This window comes from Odocoileus virginianus, chromosome 29 (genome assembly GCF_023699985.2).
Source record: "Odocoileus virginianus isolate 20LAN1187 ecotype Illinois chromosome 29, Ovbor_1.2, whole genome shotgun sequence".
NCBI classification, from domain to species: domain Eukaryota; kingdom Metazoa; phylum Chordata; class Mammalia; order Artiodactyla; family Cervidae; genus Odocoileus; species Odocoileus virginianus.
The window spans coordinates 31,960,250-31,978,139 of record NC_069702.1 but is presented as its reverse complement, the minus strand read 5'-3'; the positions used below and the strand labels follow the sequence as shown (position 1 = coordinate 31,978,139).

The 17,890-nt window shown below is 36.7% G+C and overlaps 1 protein-coding gene and 1 pseudogene across 2 annotated transcripts in view; both read right to left on the bottom strand.

The window, feature by feature from the left end:
- Positions 1-798: 798 nt before the first annotated feature.
- On the bottom strand, positions 799-14,659 carry LOC139032057 (large ribosomal subunit protein uL1 pseudogene; annotated as a pseudogene).
- Positions 14,660-14,764: 105 nt separating this feature from the next.
- The window catches only part of CENPC (centromere protein C), a 90,663-nt gene continuing 87,537 nt past the window's right edge, over positions 14,765-17,890 (bottom strand). For both annotated transcript variants that reach the window (XM_070458341.1, XM_070458342.1), the window contains exons 18-19: positions 16,687-16,777; positions 14,765-15,159 (exon numbers count right to left, since the gene is read on the bottom strand). In XM_070458341.1, the coding sequence (XP_070314442.1) occupies positions 15,089-15,159; positions 16,687-16,777 (162 nt within the window). In that variant the 3' untranslated portion in view covers positions 14,765-15,088. The remainder of the gene's footprint in view (positions 15,160-16,686; positions 16,778-17,890) is intronic.

The following is a 17,890-nucleotide window of genomic DNA, read 5'->3' as shown; positions in this document are numbered from 1 at the left end:
GGAAACTAATAATTTTCTTTTCATTTATGTTCCATGTGTTGACTTGATTACAGAGTAATCAGGATGCCTGAAAAAATAACTACCTATGAGTCCAGAAGGGCAAGGAATATCAGAATAATAATAATATCAGAAGCCTGAAAAGATTGAAGAATTAAAAGTGTGTGTCTCATCTATCATAAACTTGGCAAAGGAACATAAAACAATTTGGTAGGCATAAAATGAGTTTGTCAACTTCACATGCCAACTACTGTCCTAATGCTTTATACAGTGATTTTTTACTTATTAAACTTAATATAAACCAAGAACTATAACATAATACTTAGACCCACTTTCCTAACAAATCCTTTAAAATTGAGAACAGAAGACTATTTCCTTAACAATGTAAAGAATATGAAGAATATTTATCTTAAATCAGCATCCCCCTTAACAATGTAAAACTAGATACTTAACTTTTGAAATCAGGAACAAAACTTTGCTCCGATGCTTCTGGCCAAAGCACTGAAATAGAAAACCTAAATAAATGTATAACTTTTTTATAAAAGAGAAAAAATACACAGACATGCACACATACACATACAGACACACACAACACATACACACACACATACATATATACATGCATATATTCTTTGCAAGTAATTTATAGACTGAATTTATATTTACCATATAAGTCTAAGAAAAGCAGCTGAAAGTTTATCAGAATTAACAAGTTCAAGAAAGTGATTAGATAGTAAATACGGGAAATCAATTATTCTCTACTATCTCAGCATTAGCATTAAAATATTTCATGAGAAAAAGTAATGTTTCTTTTTTCCAGTTTTATTGAGTTATAATTGACATATATCATTGCATTAAACTGTACAACTTAATGATTTAATACCCAACACCTCATACAGTTACAAATTTTTTTCTTGTAACAAGAACTTTTAAGATCTACCTTCCTAGCAACTTGTAAATATATACAATAAACTATTATTAACTATAGTCACCATGCTATGTATTATATCCTCAGAACTTGTTTATCTTATAACCAGAAATCTGAACATTTGATCGCCCTCACCCATTTTGTTGAGCCTTTACTTCCCCCTCTCCACCTCCCCTCATCCTCCACTCTGCCTTTAGCAACCACCAATCTGTTCTCTGTGAGTCTGACTTTTTAGACGCTACATAAGTGAGATCTTGTAACATTTGTCTTTTTCTGTCAGTTTTATTTCACTTCACATAATAATAATCTGTCTTAATAAAAGCAACAACAACAAAAAAATTAAGTATCAAATGGTAAACTGCATCGCTTCGCTTCTCTCGGCCTTTTGGCTAAGATCAAGTGTAGTATCAAATGGTAAACTGCTAATAAGTCTCCAATTATTTAACCTTCCTGTATCCATGCCGTTTGCCATGTGACTTCACAGCTCCTCTTACCAAAGAGGTGGAGACACTGGATTTCCCCTCATAAAATCTGGACTGCCCTTCGTGACTTGCTTTGGCCAAAAAAATAAGTCTAGGGGTTTTAGAAACTTTAAATATTTTTTCTTGCTTGCTCTTTTCCTTTTACCACTGCCAAAAGAACATACCTGGGACAGCTATCTACCCTGCTAGAAGAAGAAATATGCACAGAATGGCCAAGTTTTACTGATCACTCAGGCAAAGTCATCCTAGATCAGACAACATTCAGGGGACACCCCGCTTCAGATACAAGTGGCCCAGCCAAAACTAGCAAATTTACCTAACCAATCAACAACTAACCACAGACAAATACGAAAACTCAGTCAAGACCATTCAAGTCAGGTCCCAATTAGCCAACCCATGGAGATGCATTAAGATAAATGTCACTGGAGTTTTGCAGTTGTTGCAACAGTGCTATGATGACAATAGATAATACATACTACTTTAAAATATCACTAACATAGAAGCAACACCACTGGCTATGCTATTAACTGCCTCTCTTGAGACTCTGACCCTGTGTCCCTAAGGATGAGTATTTAGAGTATTCTTGCCTCTTGGGAGACAGTTGCCAAAACAGAGGCATTCGGAAAAGATCACCTTGGGACTTTGCATGAACAAAAAATAAAATTTTACTATATTAAGTTATTGATATTTTTGTGTTTTTTTGTTATAGCAGATAACCTATCCTAAACAATATAATGGGTGTGTTTGGTCATGTTCAACTCTTTGAAACCCCATGGACTGTAGCCCTCCAGACTCCTCTGTCCATGGGATTTTACAGACAAGACTACTGGAATGGGTTGCCATTTCCTTCTCCAGGGGATCTTCCCGACCCAGGGATTGAACCCATGTTTTCTGCATCTCCTGCATTGGCAGGCAGATTCTTTACTGCTGAGTCACCGAGGAAGCTCCAAATAATATAGTACCTAAGATCAAACTGACTTTCACAATCTTCTGTTTTACTTAAATTCAATAACAAAACACTCTGAGCTTAATTATCCCTGCCTTGCTTATATTCATCATGTCCTCCTTGATTCAGACCTTTCAATACATAATGAATTATATATAATATATACACATAGATTATATCCACATTATATCATAAATATATTAATTATACAGATATATGTTCTTTGAAAATAGGTCATTTGTATACTGAATTTATATTTTTAATAATATATATAATAACATGCTTATTATAAATATAAATTCAACATAAAATATTGAGATAATATAACAATAATGTAATAATAATGTGTCCTTGAGCTTACACATTCTTTTTTTTTTTCATTTATTTTTATTAGTTGGAGGATAATTACAATATTGTAGAGATTTTTGCCATACATTGACATGAATCAGCCATGGGAGCTTACACATTCTAATGTATTGCCTAACACAATAATAGTTGGTAAATCATTAAGTCCTTTGGGTCAAGGGACTGATAAGTACCAACTTAAGCCAAAAGAGTGGGTCTAGATCAAACCAAAGATAATTTTACTGAGAAAGAAGCTATTGTACACTTACTAGATGCCCAAGCATAAAATGAACATTATTGGAAGATACAAAGAATTATGCAGAATTGTCCTTATGCTGGCACATGTATAGGTTATTTTCCTAAAAAGATGTAAGCTTCTTATAGGCAGTTACTGGGTCTTACGTATCATTTGTTTCATAGTTCTAAGCATTAGGCAGTAAACCACTAGCAAGCACCTATGTGTACAGTTTTTCAGTAGATATAGTATCTCCTACAAATCCTTAGAGTGGCTTTCATTAATTTTGAATCAACTGCAAATAATCACAAAACATGTAAAATTTAAATTAAAACCACTACAATATTGCAAAGTAATTAGCCTCCAACTAATAAAAACAAATGGGAAAAAAAAAGGAAAAAATAAAATAAAATTACTCATTAGGAAAGAAAGTAAATTGAAAGAACATTTGGATTGCAATTTATAATGTGCAAATTCAAATCAAAATAAGTAGAGAAAAAGAATCTGTGGCTTTTTTGACACTGCCTTAGCTATGATGTCTTGGATATGACACCAAAAGCATACAAAATAAAAGCAAAAATAAACAAGTGGGACTATTTCAAACTAAAAATCTTCTATATGATCAAGGAAACAATCAACAGAATGAAAAACTAATCAACAGATTGGGAGAAAATATTTTCAAAAGGTATGTCTGATAAGAGGTTAATATTCAAAATACATCAAGAACTCATACAATTCAATAACTAAAAAATGGACAAAAGACTCAAGAAGGCAAATGGCCAATGAGTATATGAAAAGATGTTCAGTATCACCAATCATCAAGAAAATAAAATCAAAACCACAATGAAGTATCACCTCTCACCTCTTAGAATTGTTTTTATCAAAAAACAAGACAACAAGCCTTACAACAATGTGGACAAATTGGAACCCTCGTACACAGTTGGTAGGAATATAATATGGCGCAGTTGCTATGGAAAACAATATAAAATTCCTGAAAAAATAAAAAACAGAACTACCATATGATCCAGCACTTCTTTGTATATATCTTAAGGAAATGAAAGTAGGATCTCAAAGAGACATCTGTACCCTTTGAAGAATTATGTTCCTTGAAGAATTATTTACAATAGCCAAGATATGGAAACAAAGAACCATCAGTGATGAATGGATAAGGAAGATATAGTATATACATTTAAATGGAATACTATTTAGTCTTTAAAAAGAAGGAAATCCTTCCATATGCAACAATGCAAAGGAATCTAGAAGACACTATGCTAAGTGAAATAAGCCAGTCACAAAAGGACAAATACATGACTCCACTCATTGAGGCATCTGAAGTAGTAGTGGATTTTGCCAAGGTCTTAGGGGTGAAACAGGGAGTTGTTGTTCAATGAATATAAGGTTTCACTTATACAAGGTAAACATGTTCCAGAGATATACTGTACAACACAATGTTATTAACATGTTAACAAAATTATATTGTGCACTTAACATTTTGTTAAGAGGGTAGATATCATGTTAAATGGTCTTACCACACCAAACAAATGGGCACAAGGAAACTTTTGGAGGTGATGGATATGTTTATTACCTTGATTATTGTGAATTCATGGGAATGCATATATTTCCAACTCATCAATTATATACATTAAATATGTGTAATTTTTTAATATTACAACTCAATGCTGCTGCTGTTCAGTCACCAAGTCATGTCTGACTCTTCACGACCCCATGGACCGCAGCACACCAGGCTTCCCTGTCCCTCACCATCTCCCCAAGTTTGCCCAAGTTAATGTCCATTGAATCGGGAATATCATCCTACCATCTCATCCTCTGTCATCCCCTTCTCCTCCTGCCCTCAATCTTTCCCAGCACCAGGCTCTTTTCCAATGAGTCGGCTGTTTGCATCAGCTTCAGCTTCAGCATCAGTCCTTTCAAAGAGTATTCAGGGTTGATTTCCTTTAAGATGGACTGGTTTGACCTCCTTGCTTTCCAAGGAACTCTCAAGAGTCTTCTCTAGCACCACAGTTCCAAAACGTCTGCCTTTTTTATTGTTCAGCTCTCATATCCACACATGACTCCTGGGAAGACCATAGCCTTGACTAGACAGAACTTTGTCAGCAAAGTGATGTCTTTGCTTTATAACACTGTCTAGGTTTGTCATAGCCTTCCTGCCAAGAAGCTATCGTCTTCTAATTTCATGGCTACAGTCACCATTTGCAGTGACTTTGAAAGTCAAAGTGTTAGTCGTCCAGCCGTGTCCGACTCTTTGCGACTCCATGACTGTAGCCTGCCAAGCTCCTCTGTCCATGGAATTCTCCAGGCAAGAATACTGGAGTGGGTAGCTATTTCCTTCTCCAGGGGCTCTTCTGGACCCAGGGCTCGAACCCAGGTCTCCCACATTGCAGGCAGATTCTTTACCATCTGAGTCACCAGGGAACCAGTGACTTTAGAGCGCAACAAGAGGAAATCTGTCACTGCTTCCAACTTTTCCCCTTCTATTTGCCATGAAGTGATGGGACTGGATGATGTGATCTTAGTTTTTTAATATTGAGTTTTAAGTCGGCTTTTTCACTCTCCTTCTTCACCCTCATCAAGAGGCTCTTTAGTTCCTCTTTGCTTTCTGCCTTTAGAGTGGTAACATTTGCATATCTGAAGTTGTTGATATTTCTCCCAGCAACCTTGATTCCAGCTTGTAGTTCATCCAGCCTGGCCTAGCATTTTGGATGATGTGCTTTGCATAGAAGTTAAATAAACAAGCTGACAGTAACAGCCTTGTTGTACTCCTTGCTCAATCCTGAACCAGGCAGTTGTTCCATATGGGGTTCTAATTGTTGCTTCTTGACCTGCATCCTGGTTTCTCAGGTGACAGGTAAGACAGTCTGGTACTCCCATCTCTTTAAGAGTTTTCCACAGTTTTTCATGATCCATACAGTCAAAGGCTTAGCAAGGATAACCATGATGGTGTAATCTCTCAGAGCCAGACATTCTGGAGTGCGAAGTCCAGACATTCTGGAATGTGAAGTGGGCCTTAGGAAGCACTGCTGCCAATAAAGCTAGTGGAGGTTTTGGAGTTCCAGCAGAGCTATTTAAAATCTTAAAAGATGATGCTATTACAGCTTGATAAAGCTTTTTAAAAAGTGAAAAAGATTCTCCTGTCATCCAATTAACCTGGAGTGTCTTATTAATCAAGGGTGGTTGAAACTAAAGAGGCAAGACACTGCAATAGCTGATAAGTCATAGGTATTTTTAAAAGGCTCAGATAAATGAATTTATCTAAACTATTAACAGGTGACAGAAAAAATATTGAGGAAAAATAAAATAATAAATGTAAAAGGCTGTAAATGTTATAAAAGACAGAGTCAAGGGAGAATATACATTGTATGGGTTGCCAATGGTGAAAGCAACATTAATGCAAGGGTTGAGAAGATAAATGGAAAAACAAGGACAAGCTGTTTTCAGAGTATAAAGTATCCTAAGGCAAGGTTTTATAAAACAACATTTGGCAGTTTTACAAATTGAGCATAATCATACCATACAACCCATGCATCACATTTCTAGGTAGTTGACCAACTGAGGTGAAAACTTATATTCACGCAAACCTACTCTCAAATGTTTATAGTAGCTTTATTCATAACTGCCAAAAACTGGCAGCAACCAAATGTCCTTCAGTAGGTGAATGGATAAACAAACACTGATGGTTCCATACAATGGAATTCTGTTTACAAGTTAAAAAAAAAAATTATCTATCAAGTCCCCAAAAGGCATGTAAGAATCTCAAATGCCTATTGCTAAGTGAAATGACCCATTATAAAAAGGTTATATACTATATGATTCCAAGTACATGACATTCTGAAAAATGCAGAACTAAAGACTATATATAAGATCACTTTTTGCTAGGGTTCAGGCAAAGGAGAAGGTGGTTAGAGGCAAAACACAGGGAATTTTTAAGTCAGAGAAGCTATTCTGCATGATTCTGTAAGTGGTGGATACATGACACTATGCATTTATCAAAACCCATAGGAGTTTATAGTACAAACAGTTAAATAAAACATATGGAAATTTTTAAAGAATTATTAAGGTCAGAATATCTCCAGATAGAATGCAGATGTAACAAAACAATCTAACTGTATTAGAAATGCATCAAACAACTTCACTGGTGAGAGAGAGATGGGTGCTGACCCAAGTAACTCTGGAAATGAGTGGAGTCTATTAGACTAAAGGCAAAATAATGGTCCATAAGCATTATATTATAGTTGACTGCTCCTTCATGGATCACAACCTTGGCCTGGCAAAGGTGCTTGCATAACTCAATGAAGCTATGTGCCATTCTTTAGAGGGTTACCCAAGATGGACAGGTCATAATGAAGAAAGAGTTCTGACAAAACGTGGTCCACTGGAAGAAGAAATGGCAAACCACTCCAGTATTCTTGCCTCAAGAACCCCATGGACAGGGTGAAAAGGCAAAAAAGATATGATGCCGGAAGATAAGGCACCCAGTTGGAAGGTGTCCAATATGCTACTAGGGAAGAATGGAGGGCAATCACTAATAGCACCAGAAAAAATGAAGTGGCTAGGCTAAAGGGGAAATGACGCTCAGATGTGGAAGGGTCTGGTGGTGAAAGTAAAGTCCGATGCTGTAAAGAACAATATCACACAAGAATCTGGAATATTAGGTGAATGATCAAGGTAAACTGAATGTGTTCAAGCAGGAAATGGTAAGAATGAACATCAATGTCTTTGGAATCAGTGAACTAAAATGGATAGGAATGAGTGAATTTAATTAGGATGACCATTCTATCTACTACTGTGACCAAGAATCCCTTAGAAGAAATGGAATAGTGTTCCTAGTGAACAAGAGTCCAAAATGCAGTACTCGGGTGCAACTTCAAAGACGAAAAATGTTCTCAGTTTGTTTACGAGGCAAACCATTCAACAAGACAGTCATTCTAGTCTATGCCTCAACCACTGATGCCAAGTAGCTGAAGTTATTACCAGTTCTGTAAAGACCTATAACACCTTCTAGAATTAACACTAAAAAAAGAAGTTCTTTTCATCATAGGAGACTGGAATGCAAAAGTAGGAAATCAAGAGATACCTGGAAAAACAAGCAAGTTTGGCCTTGGAGTGAAAAATGAAGCAGGGCAAAGGCTAACAGAGTTTTGTCAAGAGAACACGCTGGTCATAGCAAACCTCCCTTCCCAACCCAAGAGACAACTCTACACATGGACATCACTAGATGATGAATACATAAGTCAGAATGATTAGGTGCTTGGCAAAGATGGAGTTCTATACGGTCAGCAAAAACAAGGCCTGGAGCTAACTGTGGCTCAGATCATCAGCTCCTTATTGCAAAATTCAGGTTTAAATTGAAAAAAGTAGAGAACACCACTAGGCCATTCAGTTCAGTTCAGTCGCTCATTCATGCCCAACTCTTTGCGACTCCATGGACTGCAGCATGCCAGGCCTCCCTGTCCATCACCAACTCCCAGAGCTGTTGAGCAAGACCATTCAGGTATGACCTAAATCAAATCCCTGATAACTATATAGTGGAGGCGACAAGTATTAACAGAATTAAGGGATTAGGTCTGGTAGAGAGAACATCTGAAGAACTATGGACAAATGTTTGTAACACTGCAGAGGAGGCACTGACTTAAACCATCCCAAAGAAATAAAAATGCTAGAAGGCAGAGTGGTTGTCTGAGGAGGCTTTAAAACTAGCTGAGGGAAGAAGAGAAGCGAAAGGCAAGAGAGAAAGGGAAAGATATAACAAACTGAATGCAGAGTTCCAGAGAATAGCAAGGAGAGATAAGAAAGCCTTTTGAGATGAACAATGCAAAGAAACAGAAGAAAACAATAAAATGGGAAAGACTAGAGATAACTTCAAGAAAACTGGAGATTTTGTGTTAGGATGGGCATGACACAGGACAGAAACAGTCAGGACCTACTAAAAGCAGAAGAAACTATGAAGCGGTGGCAAGAATACACAGAACTATACAAGGTGTTAATGACCTGGATAACCATGATGGTGTGATCACTCACCTAGAATCTGACATTCTGGAACCTGAAGTCAAGTGGGCCTTAGGAAGCGTTACTACGAATAAAGCTAGTGGAGGTGATGGAATTCCAGCTGAGCTGTTTAAAACCCTAAGATGATGCTGTTTAAGTGCTGCACTGAGTGTGTCAGTAAATTTGGAAAACTCAGCAGTGGCCACAGGACTGGAAAACGTCAGTTTGTATTCCAATCCCAAAGAAGGGCAATGACAAAGAATGTTCAAAGTACTGTACAATGCAGTTATTTTACACGCTATCAAGGTTATGCTCAATATCCTTCAAGCTAGGCTTCAGCAGTATGCGAACCAAGAAATTCCAGATGTACAAGCTGGGTTTCAAAGAGGCAGAGAAATCAGAGTTCAAATTGCCAACATTTGTGAGATCATGGAGAAAGCAAAGGAGTTACAGAAAAAGATACTTCTGCTTCACTGACTATGCAAAAGTCTTTGACTATGTGGATTAAAACAATCTATGGAAAATTCTTGAAGAGATGGGAATATCAGACCACCTTAACTGTTTCCTAAGAAACCTGTATCTGGGTCAAGAAGCAACAATTAGAACTGGACATAGAACAATTGAGTGGTTCAAAATTGGGAAAAAGAGTACAACAAGGCTGTAGATTGCCACCCTGATTATTTAACTTTTATGCCACATACATCATCAGAAATGAAAGGGTAGATGAATCACAAGCTAAGGACTGCCAGGTGAAACATGAACAAATTCAGATATGCAGATGATACCACTCTAATGGCAGGAAATGAAGATGAACTAAAGATCCTCTTGATGAGGGTGAAAGAGGAGTGAAAAAGCTGGTTTGAAACACAACATTCAAAAAACTAAGATCATGGCATTCAGTCTCATCACTTCACGACAAACAAAAGGGTAAAAAGTGGAAGCAGTGACAGATTTTATTTTCCTGGGCTACAAAATCACTGCTAACAATGAGAGGAGCCATGAAATTAAGACGCCTGCTTCTTGGAAGGAAAGCTATGACCAATGTACACAGCATATTAAAAGCAGAGACATCACTTTTCTGATGAAGTCAAAGCTGTGATTTTTCCAGCAGCCATGTATAGAAGTGAGAGTAGGACCATAAAGAAGAATGAGCACCAAAGAATTGATGGTTTTGGAATTCAGGGGAGAAAGTGTTCTCAGTGAATTTAGACAAAGTGTACGTTGAACTTTGGTAACAGCCAGATGGGCTTTAACTTTCATTCATGTTTAAATTTCCACAGCTAAGAAAAATATGACAAATGCAATGCTTTATTCCATTTTTCACTGGTTGTGAGCATGTGAAATGAGAGCAATTATACATTAGTTTGAACATTCTTTGGCATTGCCCTTCTTTGGGACTTGAATGAAAACTGACCTTTTCCAGTCCTGTGGCCACTGAGTTTTACAAATTTACTGACACATTGAGTGCAGCACCAGGTATATTGTTACCCTGCTTACTTAACATCTATGCAGAGTATATCATGCAAAATGAAGGTGTGGATGAATCACAGTCTGGAACCAAGGTTGCCAGGAGAAACACCAACAACCTCAGACATGCAGATGATACCAGTCTAATGACAGAAAATGAAGATGAACTAAAGAGCCTCTTGATGAGGGTGAAAGAGGAGTGAAAATGCTCACTTGAAACTCAAAATTCAAAAAACTAAGATCATGGCATCCAGTCCTATCACTTCATGACAAACAGAAGTGTAAACGGTGACAGATTTTATTTTCCTGGGCTCCAAAAATCACTGACAGAAGACATGAAATTAAAATATAAAAATTTTGTCCCCTCTTTCCTCTCTTTCCCCAACTCCCATTACACTTGTTGGAATGCTTGTATCATGGGTTTTCGGGGGTTCTGTTCATTTTTTCAATCTGTTTAAATTCTTTGTATACTTTTTAGATTTCACTTTTTTTTTTCATTTATTAGTTGGAGGCTAATTACTTTACAATATTATAGTGGTTTTTGCCATACATTGACATGAATCAGCCATGGATTTACATGTGTTCCCCATCCTGAGCCCCCCTCCCACCTCCCTCCCCATCCCATCCTTCTGGGTCTTCCCAGTGCACCAGCCCTGAGCACTTTCTATTGATATACCTTCATATAAATGATCTCTGCTATCCCAAAATATCTCTGCTGTTTGCTTTTGAGCCCATAATTTTTATTTTTAATTTAGCCATGCTTTTTAACTCTATAATTTAAGTCTGATTATTTTTTAGTCTATATTTCTCTATGGATTATGTTATTTATAATTTTTTTTGTTGACTCACTTTAAAATTTTGTGTTTTATTGAGCTTATCTATTAATTCCTAATTGAAGTCTTTGCTAACCTATCATCTAGGCCCATACAGACTCAGTTTCCATTAATTGCTGCCTTTTCCTCTTAGTATGTCTCACACTACTCCTTTCCATTTATGGTTGAAAACTGGGCATTTTAGTTAATTTATTATAGCAACTCTACACCATGTATCAAAGTAATGCTCAAAATTCTCCAAGCCAGACTTCAGCAATATGTGAACCATGAACTTCTAGATGTTCAAGTCTGTTTTAGAAAAGGCAGAGGAACCAGAGATCAAATTGCCAACATCTGCTGGATCATCAAAAAAGTAAGAGAGTTTCAGAAAAACATCTATTTCTGCTTTATTGACTATGCCAAAGCCTTTGACTGTGTGGATCACAATAAATTGTGGAAAATTCTTCAAGAGATGGGAATACCAGACCACCTGACCTGCCTCCTGAGAAATCAGTATGCAGGTCAGGAAGCAACAGTTAGAACTGGACATGGAACAGACTGGTTCCAAATAGGAAAAGGAGTACGTTAAGGCTGTATATTGTCACCCTGCTTATTTAACTTATATGCAGAGTACATCATGAAAAACTCTGGGCTGGATGAAGCACAAGCTGGAATCAAGACTGCCAGGAGAAATATCAGTAACCTCAGATATGCAGATGACACCACCTTTATGGCAGAAACTGAAGAAAAACTAAAGAGCCTCTTGATCAAAGTGAAAGAGGAGAGTGAAAAAGTTGGCTTAAAGCTCAACATTCAGAAAACTAAGATCATGGCATCTGGTCCCATCACTTCATGGCAAATAGATGGGGAAACAGTGGAGAAACAGTGGCTAAGTTTATTTTGGGGGGCTCCAAAATCACTGCAGATGGTGATTGCAGCCATGAAATTAAAAGACACCTAGTCCTTGGAAGGAAAGTTATGACCAAACTAGACAGTATATTAAAAGCAGAGACATTACCTTGTCAACAAAGGTCTGTCTAGTCAAGGCTATGGTTTTCCAGTAGTCTTGTATGGATGTGAGAGTTGGACTGTGAAGAAAGCTGAGCACTGAAGAATTGATGCTTCTGAACTGTGGTGTTGGAGAAGACTCCTGAGAGTCCCTTGGACTGCAAGGCAATCCAACCAGTCCATCCTAAAGGAGATCAGTCCTGGGGTTCATTGGAAGGACTGATGTTGAAGCTGAAACTCCAATACTTTGGCCACCTGATGCAAAGAGCTGACTCATTTGAAAACACCCTGATGTTGGGAAAGATTGAATGCAGTAGAAGAAGGGGATGACAGAGGATGAGATGGTTAGATGGCATCACTGACTCAATGGACATGAGTTTGGGTAAACTCCAGGAGTTGGTGATGGACAGGGAGGCCTGGCGTGCTGCAGTTCATGGGGTCACAAAGAGTCAGACATGACTCAGTGACTGAACTGAACACTGTGTATCAAGATGCTAAACAGTGTATTAAAAAACAGAGACATCACTTTGCCAACAAAGGTCCATCTAGTCAAAGCTATGGTTTTTCCAGTAGTCATGTATGGATGTGAGAGCTGGACCATAAAGCAGACTGAGTGCTGAAAAACTGATGCTTTCAAACTGTGGTGCTGGAGAAGACTCTTGAGAGTCCCTTGGACAGCAAGGAAGTCAAACCAGTCAATCCTAAAGGAGATCAACCATCAATACTCATTGGAAGGACTGATGCTGAAGCTCCAAAACTTTTGTCCACCTGATGCAAGGAGCCGACTCACCGGAAAAGACCCTGATGTTGGGCAAGATTGAGGGCAGGAGGAGGAGGCAGCAGCAGATGAGATGATTGGATGGCATCACTGACTCAAAGGACATGAGTCTGAGCAAATTCCAGGAGAAAACAAAGGACAGGGAAGCCCGGTGGGCTGCAGTCCATGGGGTCACAAAGAATCAGACACAACTTAGCTACTGAACAATAGCTGCCATAATGAATTCTCCAGTGGATCTGAACAAAACAATCTGAAAACCTTATGGAAAGGATGCCATTAAGAACATTCGTGATTCATGGTAAGAGGTCAAAATATCAACATGAACACAGAAGTCTGGAAGAATTTGATCACAACCCTCATGGATGACTGAATGGTTCAAGATTTTAGTGGAGGAAGAACTGAAGATGTGGTGGAAACAGCAAGAGAACTAGAATCAAAAGTGGGGTCTGAAGCAATGTGATAATTGCTACAATATCCTAAGATATCTTAAGATCAAGATTGCTTAAGGATGAGAACAGAAGGTTGTTTCTTGACATGGAATTTATTCCAGGTGAAAATGTCAGAAAGACTGTCAAAATGACAGGATTGTTTAAAATGACAACTAAGAGTTTCAAATTTTATCATTGATAAAGCAGCAGCAAGATCTGAGAGGACTGACTACAATTTTGTAAGAAGTTCTTCTATATGGAAAACTATCAAAAAACACTGGCATGTTACAGAGAAATCATTTGGGAAAGGAAATCAATAGATGCAGCAATTGAGCAGTGTGGATTTTTTTTTTTTAATGGTTGCAGCATTATTAACTGGCTTAAGGCAGTTAAGCTGTGCCTTAATACAGACGCTGGGGCTTGCCTATGGTGCTCTTAATGTACAAAAACTGGACATTCTGCTAGCTTTTCTTGTGCAATGATACCAGAAAGTTAACAGCTAAGTGGATGCTGTACACAAGCTCATCATCCATCTTCACATGGCCAACAGCCACTAACAGACACAGCATCTTCTTCTGAAACTTGATCATGGACTTTACTTCATCAACTTTGGCCATCATGTTCTCATTCTGGATCAGCAAGGAAGGGAATTTGCCAATATTATTCAGGTGTGGGCCCAGGATTTGTGGGACCTGCTTAAACAGAGGTTCTGGAGTCAAAAAGTCATACTTGTTGGCTAGCTTCTTGACCCATTTTCTATTCTTATTGAGTTTCTTCAGTGCCTTGATGTTCATGTGGGAGATTTATCCACAGTCAGACTCATCACAGTGCTGCTGGTCTCCCAGAACATATACAGAGAACTTGCTAAGGGGAATGAACTTAAGCCTGACGGTGCTGAGAAGTGTTTGTCCTTCTGAGGTCACAGTTCTTCAGGCTGATCTGAAGATCCACCATTTTCAGAACATTTTGACACTTGTGTTGATTTCAATGCAGGACTTCCTGCACTGTCTCCATACAGAGTGTCACAGGAGACTTCACTGCTCATGGTGCCTTGTGCCACAATAACTAGAAAAAAGTTGCTGTTTTATTTTTAAAACTTGCCACAGCCACTCCAAACTTCAGCAGCCACTACCTTGATCAGTCAGCAGCCATCAACATCAAGCCAAGACCCACCAGCAGAAAAATGATGATGATTCATTGAAGGAATCAATAATGGTTAGCTTCCCTAAGGTATATGCATTAACTTTTAGACATAAAACTATTGCACACCTAACAGATGATAGCATAATGTAAATATAACTTTTATATACACTGGGAAATCAGAAAATTCATGACTCACTTTATTACAATATCTGCTTTATTGCGGTGGTCTGGAATCAAACCCATGACATTTCCAAGGTTTGTCTGTATATCCCCGAGAGCAGTGATTTTGGTATTCATGTTATTAAAAACTATGAATATGGGCAACACTACAGGTGATGTGTATATCTGTAAAAATTAGAAGATACATATAGAAGTTTGATGTTTACTGAAACAAATATACAACACAGAAAATTTAAAACTTAACAATTACAAATATAGCCATCTCAACTGCACAATGTGTTTTATATGTATGTATGTTTATATATATACACATGTACTTAAACTTTGCTTCATCTTTCAACTTTTTATCTGAGTAAAAAGAAGAACACTTTCCTCATTCAGGAGATTTTTGATGTTGTAATAATTACCTAGAAATAAAATAAGAAAATTAAAAATTACTTCCATAGGAATCATTTCCTTTTGATTAAATATTTAGTCATCACTATGTCAGTTACAATATATAGTGTCAAAAAAACTAACTCATCTAACTTCAAATAACTCTTATCTAATTCTACAAACTGAAAAATCTAACAGTTAACCACCACCTATGATCTAGATAAAGCTTGAAAAAACACAAACAAACTTCACATCATTCTAATAATGAATGCAAAAGCAAATTAGACAAAGGTGTAGGTAGGAAAAAAAAAATCTCTCTCTGAGCCCAATCATGTTTTGGGGTGGTTGTTTTTAACTGAAGTATAGGTGATTTAGGTGATTTCCAATGTTATCTTAGTTTCAAGCATACAACAGTGATTCAATTATTTTTGTAGACTATACACTATTTGAAATTATAAAATATTTTCTACACAGCCTTATTTTATCTTTTTATTTTCCTAGCAGTGTGTACCTCATTCCTCTTCCTCTATCTTGTCCCTTCCCTTTATCCCTCTCTGCTGGTAACCACTAGTTTGCTCTCTATGACTCTTGTTCTTGCTTTGTTATATTCATTTATTTTTTAGATTCCACATATAAATGAAAACAAACAGTACCTGTCTTTGTCTAACTTACTGAACACAATTATTAGGTCTTTGGAACCACTATGGATTCCTCTAAACAAGACATAGACAATATACAGATAAGTATAAAAGATACTTATAAAAGATAAGTAGAGTATAAATGTAAAATAAAATTTCAAAGTTAAAAGGCAGCAAATGTAACTCAAATAAATTATATAATAAATAACAGCAAATGCAAAATACACATGGACAGCTATGCATAAGGCAAATTTATAGTGCTGAGTACAATACTGTGACTTTTCTTAGACTTTTTATTAGAAATTCATACATATTAGGATTAACTTAGTTAATGAGTTTAAACTGTTCACAACAGTGTTGGCACATATAAAGGACTACATAAACTTAGCTATTATTATAGCTTTGTTTTTTCATTAGCATATAAGCTCCACAAGGGCAGGGATTTTTTGCCTGTTTGTTCATTTATGTATCCCGCTTTCAAAGCAATGTTTAGTAGACTCTTAATCACATTTGTTAAATGAATGAATGAACAAACTAAAACTCCTACTTCAAAGACTTTTGCTCTTCAACAGCTGATGAAGGACACTATTCTGTATGTTTAAAATAACCAACTAAAAATTGTTTGATTATATAATGTCCTTGCATAGGGGAAATAATTTTCCTTCTACACTGGAGACAACATATCTCCTAACTAAGTATTTTTATATTCAGCAATTAGCAACTCTTATTCAATTTTCATGTATCAAAATACTTATATACCAACATTTATCTAAACAAAAAAATTAAAATATGCACCAAAACATTTGACATCAGTTGCATCATGCTTCATTTTGACCATTGTGGTTTCCATTTTCATGGTGTTCATGAACAGCTATACAAGTATTTAACTATGTGAAAGAAAAAGTTTTTAATTACTCTTACCTGAAGGAACATAGAATGAATCCCCAGTTGTTATTATATAAGGTGTTTCATGTAAGGTACATAACAGGTGACCAAGATTAACATAAAAAACCTGGAAAATTAAAAATTAAAATCTCAATTTCAAATTGTAATACAACTACACTCCAAAGAAACTTAAAGTAAACATTGAAGGCAGAATAATGGTCCAATCTAGTCACATAAACTTTATGTGAAAGTGAGTAATTTTCCTGCTGGAAGCAGAGGGAAGATGAAGCAGAGAAGTTAGAGAAATCTGAAGCATGAAAAGTACTTTCACTGTTGCTGGTGCTGAAGATAAGACAGTCATGAACCAAGGAGTGTAAGCTATTTCTAGACACCTTGGCCAGGAACCTCAGTCTTAAAATTCTGAGTTCTGCCAACAAACTGAATGAATTTGAAAGCAGGTTCATTCTAAGAGCATTCAGAGAGGAATACAGATCTCTGGACATCTTGATTCTATCCTAGTGATACTCTAAGCAGAGAACTCAGTCAAGCCCACCCAATTTCTAACTTATACAACTATGAGATAATACATGAATGTTGTTTAAATTGTGTAGTAATTAAGTAAAGCAGTAATACAGAAAACTAATACCAGAAATTTCTTTTGTTATTATTTACTGTTTTTTTTTTATTCAGAACCATTGTAAAGAACATCACTTAAGAAGAGTAGCTAGGTTTTATGTATATCTATAAAGGTTACATGCTTTGGTATATGTAACTTATTCTGACTCATGAACCTAAAAGATCAATAAAAAAAATTTTTTTAAGTACACTTAAAGCATCAACATTAAGAAAGTAAAAGAGGATAAATGTAGTGTTCAATTGTACAGGCTTCCATAGTCAAGCAGGGCAAATTTTACATTTTACACAGAGATAGCACCTGATAATAATGTTTTATTTTGACAACTAAATACAAAATGTAGGGCCCTCAAACTTTGATATTCAAATTCTGAGATTTAGCCATCAAGAATATTTGCTTCAGAGAATTATGCCTCCTGCTCCTCCTTTTCTTACCACTTTTGTAAAATGAGCCTAAAATACCAGAAAAAGAAGAGCAGATAGAGCTTACACAGCACCCACACCATGCAAGACACTGTTCTAAGCACTTCATTTTTATTCATTTAATGTATGCATCTATCAGTGAGACAGCACTATCTTAAGAGCTTTTCACAAATGAAGAAGATGA